Source organism: Geotrypetes seraphini, chromosome 11 (assembly GCF_902459505.1).
Source record: "Geotrypetes seraphini chromosome 11, aGeoSer1.1, whole genome shotgun sequence".
NCBI classification, from domain to species: domain Eukaryota; kingdom Metazoa; phylum Chordata; class Amphibia; order Gymnophiona; family Dermophiidae; genus Geotrypetes; species Geotrypetes seraphini.
The window spans coordinates 74,618,855-74,629,019 of NC_047094.1; the positions used below are offsets into that span (position 1 = coordinate 74,618,855).

At 42.0% G+C, this 10,165-nt stretch overlaps 1 protein-coding gene across 4 annotated transcripts in view; it reads left to right on the forward strand.

Moving 5' to 3' along the window:
* LOC117369178 (interferon-inducible GTPase 5-like) overlaps positions 1–5,540 on the forward strand; it is a 43,589-nt gene extending 38,049 nt beyond the window's left edge. For 3 of the 4 annotated variants that reach the window (XM_033963301.1, XM_033963300.1, XM_033963302.1), the window contains one exon: positions 3,990–5,540. In XM_033963301.1, the coding sequence (XP_033819192.1) occupies positions 3,995–5,215 (1,221 nt within the window). In that variant the 5' untranslated portion in view covers positions 3,990–3,994 and the 3' untranslated portion in view covers positions 5,216–5,540. Of the gene's footprint in view, positions 1–3,065; positions 3,149–3,989 lie in introns of all 4 variants that reach the window. The other variant, XM_033963303.1, reaches the window with a different exon arrangement.
* The last annotated feature ends 4,625 nt before the right edge of the window (positions 5,541–10,165 follow it).

A 10,165-nucleotide genomic window follows, 5' to 3' on the forward strand; every position in this document is an offset into this window, starting at 1 on the left:
CATTAGGCATGAGGGATGCTCACTCCCTCCCACTGGCAGGCCTACCTCTTCAAAATGGGATGCACCGGGGAAGGGTCTTAGAGTAAGATTGAGGGGGTGGAGCATGAAAATAAAACAGTGCGCTCTCTACAACCCTCATTGTTAATGAGGGTTTAACCCACTGGTCAATAGTACCAGTCCTGTTGCACAAGAAAGAGAGTAAATAGGACAAATAGAAATTCCCCCTTTACCAGTATATTTCGGGTTCTGGGACACTGATCCCCAGAGATATAGGTATAGAGATAACCAGCTCCCATAAAACTATTAATCAAAGAGAGACAAGCTGTTTCTCCCTACTCCAAACTGTTCCCTTCTCCTTCTCACTCCAACTGCTTTCTGTCTCTCTCGCTACACTGTTCTCAGGTTGAAAAAACGGAATCTTTCAAAAGAGCCAATAGTATCTCTTCTTTTGGCAGTGGGAGGAGTCCACAGTGTATATGATGCCTCCCCATTGTCATGACATCAGAGGCAAAGCAGCTCCCTACACCTTGAAACTTCTGAAAGATTCAGTGAACAGAGGAATCCCCCCTCCTCACAAACATCTTTCCCTCTCTCCCCATTGTCCTCAGGTCCAGCTCTCCCTCTCAGTCACAACCCATGCTGTAGTATTTTCCCTGTCTCCGCCTCCCCCCCCCCCATCTTGACAACTTTATAATATCCATGTCTACAAACAGACTGTGGTGGCTACAAAGCCTGCTTGTTGCTGATGCTGAAACCCTCTCTCTACTGCGGCCTGCCCTTGTGGATGCAGGAAGTTATGTCAGAAGGAAGATGGTCCATGGCAGAGAGAAGGTTTCAGCTTCAGCGGCAAGCAGTTTATGTAGCTGCTAGGGCCCTGTTTGGAGACACGGATGTTATAAGGTGGATTGGGGTGTGTGTGCAGTTCAGAGACAGGAGAGTTTCTGGAGCATGGGTGTGAAAGGCAATGAGAGAGAGTAGGAGGGGAAAAGAGGGAGAAAGGAGATATCCTGGATAATTTGCGTCTCTTTCCCTGTCCATCAGCACCTCTTTCCTATCCCCCTGTCCAGCAGTAGGCCTCCCTTCCTTTCCCCCCCCCCCCCCCCCGTCTGTTCCCCTGTCCATCAGCACCACTTTCCTGTCCCCCTGTCCAGCAGTAGGCCTCTCTTCCTTTTTCTCCTCCCCCACCCCCCCTGTCTCTTCCCCTGAAAGAATTTCAGCCCTGAGCACAGAACTCTGTCCAGTCTTGCAATATGAGTTTTCAAAATCTCAAAAAGCTAACAGACTCCAAAGAGCAAAAAAACAGAAGCGAGGGAAGGAGAAATTCTTTCGGGGTTGGGCTAGCCCATTTGGATTTTCTCCTCTGATTTTGAAAGTGACATGATGAAGTTTAAACCACGCATTTGGATGCTGATCAGGAGGCGATGGGAATGAAGGAGAGACTGGGGAATGTTGGTGGGAGACGTGGGGACAGCGAGGGTGTTGCTAACACCCCAGAGGTGGACGGATGAGACAGCTGGAGCAGACCTGCTGGAGAAACCGGGGCATGGAGGAGTGAAAAGCCCAGAGGGATTCAGGCAATGATGAGGCTGAAGAGTTCCTGCTGCAGAGAAAGGCCCTCACCTCGGCCGGCTGTTGCTCCCTCTCTCTCTAGCTCACCCGCCACTTCCCCCACCAAAGCGCAGCTTCCCAATCTCTTACCACCTGAAGCCGACATCCGGGAGAGACAGTGAGGAGATTTGCGCGGCCATCAGAAGCCGACAGTCTCCGCGCCGCCTGAAGCGACATCGGGAAGAAATTCGGAGCTTCAGTCTACCCTGCTCGCCTTGCCGTATTGTACTTTTAAGTTGAAAGACGCGGCGGCGGCTCCTCTCATGATCCCCACCTGTGTCGGAAGTCCGACGCAGGCGGGGATCGTGAGAGGAGCCACCGCCGCGTCTTTCAACTTAAAAGTACAATACGGCAAGGCGAGCAGGGAGCAGGCCAGACCGAACAACAAACGATAAACAGAATCCTAAGCGCGCATGCGCACTCCTACCTGTGGGGCCCTACAGCTCACGGAAAACCGGTGCACGCAGTGGGAGTGCGCATGCGCGGCTAGCCTTTTATTATATTAAATTAATGTTAGGCATGTGGGATGAGGGGGGGCGGTACTGAGCCCCCAGGCACTGTCTGATTCCCAAATGAACAGTCTGTGCCTGTTGGTTGACCAAAGTGTTAGATCAAGGGAAAACGTGGTGTATTTAGATTTAGCAAAACCTTTTGACACTATTCCATATCAATGAATAATAAAGAAACTGAGTGCCCTCAGTATGGGCTAAAGTGACTGACTGGATTTGAAACTGGTTGAGTGGAAAGTGACAGAAGGTAATGGTAAATTGAGCTCACTTTGAGAAAAGGGATTTTACCAATGGTGTGCCACAAGGTTCAGTTCTTGGATAGATTCTTTTAATATGTTTGTAAGTGATATTGCTAAAAGAGCTGTCTGGTAAGATTTGCCTCTTTGTGGGTAATACCAAAATATGCAATAGGGTAGATATCTCTGATAGTGTGGATAACATAAGAAGGGCCTAGTGAAACTTGAAGAATGGTACAGAATATGGCAGCTAAGGTTTAATGCTAAAAAAAGGCAGGGTCATTCAATTGGGCTGCAAAAATCCAAGGGAACCTTGTGTTTCCCTGATGTCATGGTCAAAATTTTTGACTAATTAGACCTTGCATTCTTCATATTATAACATGTATTTTCTTAACATTAATCTTTTGTTAACCGCATTGAACTCATGGCTATGTGGTCTAGAAATCTGTTGTTATGTTATGGTTGTTCCACTGATGATTTTTGCCAGAAATGGCACATGGCTTAGGAAGGCTTTAGCTGAAGGCTATGCAAGCAACTTTCTAATATAAATGAGTCAAAATTAGCCAAAATTAAAGGAAAAAATGGCACAGAGCCACAAATTGAATTGCTGATGATGGTGGTAGTGGTGGTTGTTGGGAAGCAATGTCACTTAAATTGTGTGATTATGAGGTCAGGGTGAATGATTTCAGGGCTGTACCATTTTGTTTTCCAGTTTTGTGAAGAAGCGTTCATATATCTTAATTTATTTAGGGCCCAATATTCAGCCATGTCCCAGGACCAGCAATAAATATTCAGGTTAGTGTGGTCACCCAGAAGTTAACTGGGTACCAATTGATATTTAGACCATTGCCTAGCTAACCTTTTTGCGGACTTCACTTTATGCACTTTTTAAATCAGATAGAAGACTGAATATCACCACTAAACAATTAAGAGCTAGTTTTATTCAAGCTCTGCCCACAGACCGCCCTGGCACTAACCTGACAATGCCACACTGGTCAAAGCCACTATTCATTAACACTGCCTGGTTAAATGCTGCTAAAGTACTGGAGGTTGGCCTACTCTGTGTGATTTAAACATGTAGAAGCCTCTCCTTCTAGCTTAAACCGTACTGAATATCAATCCTTTAGAATATTTATAACCCACTATATTTATCACTCTACAGCGTACAAAATTAACATATATAATGTAAAAATACATAAAACCCACACATACATCTTATAAAATACATACAACTAGATATTCTTCAAAGATCATCAGATATCAAAGTGATCAAACATAGTGTCCCTTACTATCGCAGTTATTTTGTCTAATAGTTGTCTCCAATCACAGTGAATATAAAGATATCTTGTAACATTGAAACTAGTTTTGTGTGGAAAATGATTTCTGTGTTTTCATAAACACGACCTCTCCATTGCTCTTTGACATCCAATTTCTTGTGAAGAAATACCACGCATAGGACCTGATTCAAAAATCAGTCTGATTAGTGCATTCTGTGTTTCTTCCATGCAAAGACTTATTGTGTATTTCTATTCATGGCAAGTGAATTGTATCATGATAATTGACAAGCAAATGAAGCAAGCAGATCATTATGTAACATGAAGAAATTGTTTTTGACCTTGCTCCTTTTCTTCCATAGTCATCATGAGTGCCAAAGAAATCCGAGAGCAGGACCTGGCTGAGATGAGTTCCATTATCCAATCTAAGGTGATAACAGAGGTCACTAATCAAGTCCAGGCTCTTCTTACATCTCTGGAGACCACCACGCTGGACATTGCCATCATTGGAGATTCTGGTGCTGGAAAATCAACTTTCATCAATGCTCTCCAAGGTCTTGGTGATGAAGATGTGGGAGCAGCCAAAACTGGAGTTACTGAGACTACCACAGAGCCTACTCTTTACAAGCACCCAAAGATACCCACTGTTCGACTATGGGACCTGCCTGGAATTGGAACCCCCAACTTCCTGGCTGACCAGTACCTGAAGAAAGTAGATTTTGAGAAGTATGATTTTTTTATTATCTTGGCTTCAGAACGTTTCAGAGAAAACAATGCATATCTAGCCAAAAGCATCAGAGCAATGAACAAGAAATTCTACTTTGTTCGTTCCAAGATTGACCTGGACATAAGAGCCTGTCAAAGGAACAAAAATTTTAATGAAGAGAGTGTCCTTGCTCAGATACGAGCAGGTTGTATCTGTTCTTTGCAAGAAGAAGGGGTGGAAGCCCCTAAAGTCTTTCTTGTTTCCAGCTTTGAGCTTCATAAGTATGATTTCTACAAGCTGCAAGACACGCTAGTCCAAGAACTTAATGGCCAAAAGAGACATGTATTGCTCTTGTCTTTGCCAAACAATACAGCAGAGGTGGTTCAACACAAGAAATATTCCTTAAAAAGACATGTCTGGAAGAAGGCTCTCATGACCTGCATTGTCTCAGTTCTTCCCACCCAGCCTGTGCCCTGCAACACACCAATGCTGATGGAGACCTTGACTTCATACCAGAAGAACTTTGGCCTAGATGATGAGTCCCTCAGCATGTTGGCTCAGAACTCAAAGGTACCTGTTTTGGAGCTCAAGAAGGCAATAACTTCAACCTTGGGGAAGGATCTGTCTGCAAATCGTGTTCAAGCTGTGCTAAATGAGGCTGCCAGTAACAGCAGCATGGTGGCTAGCTTGGTGGCTAGTCGTGTGCCTCTACTTAGCCATGTGATTTCAGGAGGTGTCTCTTTTGTGGCAACTTACTCCCTTCTAAATAGTGCCTTAGATGACTTTGCCCAAGATGCAGAAAGGCTTTTGAAAAAAGCATGTGGGATAGAAGAAGTAGAAATTAAATCATCTTATGATACTGAATTATTCTATTTTGACTGACTTCAAAACTGGAAATGATAATGATGGGTCCATGACAAATATCAGAAAACATAACACATCTATTGTACATATTTGCCATATTTAGTGAATTAATCTGCCCAATAAATTATCTTTAAAATAAATAAAATGACTATTGAAAGATGTGCTGTACAAAGCATTACTAATGATAAACTTCCAAAAACATGGCCATCTGGGCCTTCAAAATATGTGTGACATAGTAACATAGTAGATGACAGCAGATAAAGACCCGAATGGTCCATCCAGTCTGCCCAACCTGATTCATTTTATTTCTGGGCAAGAATCCAAAGCTCTACCCGGTACTGCCCTTGGGTTCCAACTGCCAAAATCTCCATTAAAACCTACTCCAGCCCATCTACACTTTCCCAGCCATTGAAGCCCTCCCCAGCCCATCCTCCACCAAACGGCCATATACAGACACAGACCGTGCAAGTCTGCCCAGTACTGGCCTTAGTTCAATTTTTAATATTATTTTCTGATTCTAGATCCTCTGTGTTCATCCCACGCTTCTTTGAACTCAGTCACAGTTTTACTTTCCACCACCTCTCTTGGGAGCGCATTCCAGGCATCCACCACCCTCTCTGTAAAGTAGAATTTCCTAACATTGCCTTTGAATCTACCACCCCTCAACCTCAAATTATGTCCTCTGGTTTTACCATTTTCCTTTCTCTGGAAAAGATTTTGTTCTAAGTTAATACCCTTCAAGTATTTAAACGTCTGAATCATATCTTCCCTGTCCCTCCTTTCCTCTAGGGAAGTGGTTCCCAAACCCTGTCCTGGGGGACCCCCAGCCAGTTGGGTTTTCAAGATATCCCTAATGAATATGCATGAGAGAGATTTGCATAAAATGGAAGCGACAGGTATGCAAATCTCTCTCATGCATATTCATTAGGGATATCTTGAAAACCCAACTGGCTGGGGATCCCCCAGGACAGGGTTTGGGAACCACTGCTCTAGGGTATACATATTCAGGGCTTCCAGTCTCCTCATACGTTTTCTGGCGCAAGCCTCCTATCATTTTCGTCGCTCTCCTCTGGACCGCTTCAAGTCTTCTTACGTCCTTCGCCAGATACGGTCTCCAAACATGTGGTTTACCAAACATTTTAGCCAGTGGAAATTAGCATTCTGACAATTCATTGAGACATCAGACCAACCTCTTGACATTCTCATGCATATTTATTTTTTAAATAACAGCTATGATCTGTCGCAGTTTTGGAAGGGGTTGGGAGTGTTCAGGAATTTCAAAGAGCAATGTTGAAACAGAAATTTAATGCAGAAGGGGAGCATAAGCTGGGGAATGATCAAAAAGAAGGCATGAGTTTAAGAAATAATGATGACTTTATTCATATTTTCTGTTATGTCAGACCAGCACTGTTAAATCTGGATCACGGCTTAGAATGACACTACAGGTTTTTTTTGAGAAGTAGCTTGCATAAGGAAAAGGTGGAGGCAGACAATGTGCCCATTTCATGCTAATGTTCTGGAGTTTAAAATTATTTTAAAGGTAATCTACAGTCTGATTCAATCTCTGCTTTGTTGCATGCTTTTGTAAGGTTGGAATCTTGCCAGATAATTGTGACCTGGATTGGCCACTGTTAAAGACAGGATACTGGGTTTGATGAACCTTTTGGTCTATCCCAGTATGACAACTCTTATGTTCTTATGAATCTGTGGCTGTAAAATTCAAAGAGGGAGGTTTAACATTATGAACAGATTATAGGGAAGGTTGAAAGTGAAATTTCATTTTTGCAATCTACTATGGTAGCTGTTATTGTTCAAATATAATTTTCACTTTCACAAAAGTTTTAAAATGTTTTGAAAAGGAAGAAAATCAGGATCCCAAATTTTCATAGAATTTCTGTTCTTAGGGCTCCTTTTACTAAGCTGCGGTAAGCACGTGCTGCATTGCCGTGCACACTAGACGCTAACGCTACCATTGAACTGGCGTTAGTTTTTACGTGTAGTGCGGGGGGCAGCGCGCGCTAATCTGCAGCATGCGCTAAAAACGCTAGCGCACCTTAGTTAAAGAAGCCCTTCGCCCTTCTCCTCCACTGCCAATTCCAGACTTCGTTCCTTTCATCTAACTGCCCCTATGCCTGGAATAAATTACCCGAGTATGTCCGTCAAGCCCTTTCCCTTGTTTAAAAGCAGACTGAAAACCCACCTTTTTGATATAGTTTTCAATCCTTAACCCTACTCCTCTGCTCTCCAACCTAGCCTGCTGATTGACCGTTCCCCTTGACTGTATCCATGACATCCTGTTTGTCTGTCTTGCCTGTTTAGATTGTAAGCTCTTTCGAGCAGGAACTGTTTTCTTATTCTTTGTGATCCTGTGCAGCGCTGGTAGCGCTATAGAAATAATTAATAGTAGTTGTAGTAGTACTACTATCTCTTCTAAAGATATGTTTAAAGATTGTAAGCAAATTAGACTGGAGATGTTTAGGGGGACTCGATCTTTATAGTTGTGGATCCTCAGTTATGGAACTCCCTTCAAAAGGAATTGAGAAAGATTGAGTTTTGAGTTCATTTAGAAAACTTTTTAAAGCACATCTGTTTTCTCAGGTATTTTTATGAATTAAAACAGAAATTTTAGACATTGTTCAGGTTTTTGAATATTGTATGTCTTGAAGAATAGTATGTTTTAATGTTATATCTGTTCTATGCATATATGTTGTAAATCACTTACCCCCTCATCTACGAAACTGCGCTAGCGGATTTTAGCCGCGCTGAATGGCCCGCGCTGCTCCTGATGCTCATTGAGTTCCTATGAGCGTCGAGAGCAGAGCGGGCTCTCTGCGCTTAAAACCGTTAGCACGGTTTTGTAGAAGAGTGGGTTAGATTTGTAGAGTTGCAGTATATAAAAATTTTAAAATGAAGATATAATAAAATGTTTCAGTGTTATATAAAAGAAATATTGATAATTCTGGCATCTCTCCCACTCATTTCAACATTTTGATGTCTACTCCTTGTCATCAATTTAATCATCTGGAAGTCAGATTAAACACATATGCCATTTTACTTATAGAAACATAGAAACACAATGGCAGATAAAGGCCAAATGGACCATCCAGTCTGCCCATCCGCAGTATCTACTATCTCCTCCTCTCCTTAAGAGATCAAACGTGCCTCTCCCATGCTTTTATGAATTCAGACACAGTCTTTTTCTCCACCCTCTGTAAAATGTATTTCCTTAGATTACTCCTGAGCCTATTACCTCTTCATGCCATGCCCTCTCACTCTGGAGACACTGACCTCGTGCCTACTTATGCCACATAGATATTTAAATATCTCTGTCATATCTCCCCTCTCCCACCTTTCCTCCAAAGTATACATATTGAGATCTTTTAAGTCGGAAAAGTTGGAAGGAGACAGATTCAGAACGAATGCTAGGAAGTTTTTCTTTACCCAGTGTGTGGTGGACACCTGGAATGCGCTTCCAGAGGACATAATAGGACAGAGTACGGTACTGGAGTTCAAGAAAGGATTGGACAATTTCCTACTGGAAAAAGGGATAGAGGGGTATAGATAGAGGGCTACTGCACAGTTCCTGGACCTGTTGGGCCGCCGCGTGAGCGGACTGCTGGGCACGATGGACCTCGGGTCTGACCCAGTGGAGGCATTGCTTATGTTCTTATATGCCTTATGTTGAAGACCATCAACCATTTTAGTATCCTTCCTCTGGACCAGCTCCATTTAAATTGAAATTATTTGAATGGATTATTGATTCCTTAAATGTTAGAAAATTTCCATCAGAGGATGGAAACATAATCATTACTCCAATAATTAAAAATACTAAACAATCTATATCAATGCCATCCAACTACAGACCAATAGCTTTGATCCCCTTCTTTGTAAAAATTATGGAAGGTCTGGTCCATATTCAACTGATCAAACATCTAGAGCAACACTCATTACTTCACACCTCACAATCGGAATTTAGATCCCATTACAGTACTGAAACGGTAATAGCTGCATTACTGGATCATCTAAAAAGTTTACTAAGTAAGGGTAGTAATGCATTGGTACTCCAATTTATCTTAGTGCCTTCGATGTTGTAGACCACAACAATCTGTTGATTTGCCTGGATGCATTAGGTATCCAGGGAAATGTATATTCATGGTTTAAAGGATTTTTAGAAACTATACTTTACCAAGTTAGGTTTAATACTCAGCTCTCCTCGATTCAAAATCCTTGTGGTATTCCTCAGGGATCTCCTCTTTCACCTACACTGTTTAATGTCTACTTTTCATCGTTAGGATCGCATTTGAGTAGTTTGGATATTGTAATGTTCAGCTACGCCGATGACATTACTATTGTAATACCCTCTAACTCAGTTCTATCTCAGATCACCACTAAAATTGAGACTAATGAAACAGATGTCTATTTAGATGCAGCAATTTAAACTAAAACTCAATCCTGACAAAACTAAACTTTTTGTGGCATCTCTAAGCAAAACTCCTTCAGAATCTTCCATTAATATAAATTCAACTTCATACACAATACATTCTACGATTAAAATATTAGGAGTTATTTTAGATCAGCATCTCACAATGAAGACTCAGATAGATGCAGTAGTACGCAAAAGTTACTTCACCTTATGGAGGCTAAGAACAATTAAATCTTATTTCGAGTTTGCTGTTTTTCGACTATTAGTATAATCACTACTACTAAGTCTTCTTGATTACAGCAACATTGTCTATCTGAAGAACAAGGGAGATTGATACTAATACAGAACATAGTGGTCAGGCTGATTTACGGCCTGAAGAAATACAACCATGTCACATCTTATTCTGTGAATTACATTGGCTTCCTATGGAAGCCCGGGTGCTGTTTAAGATGGGTTGTTTTTGCTATAAAGCACTGTATGGATCAGCTCCTCCTTATTTGGTCAATAGATTCTCCTTAGCTTCATACAAACACAGTAGAAAAACT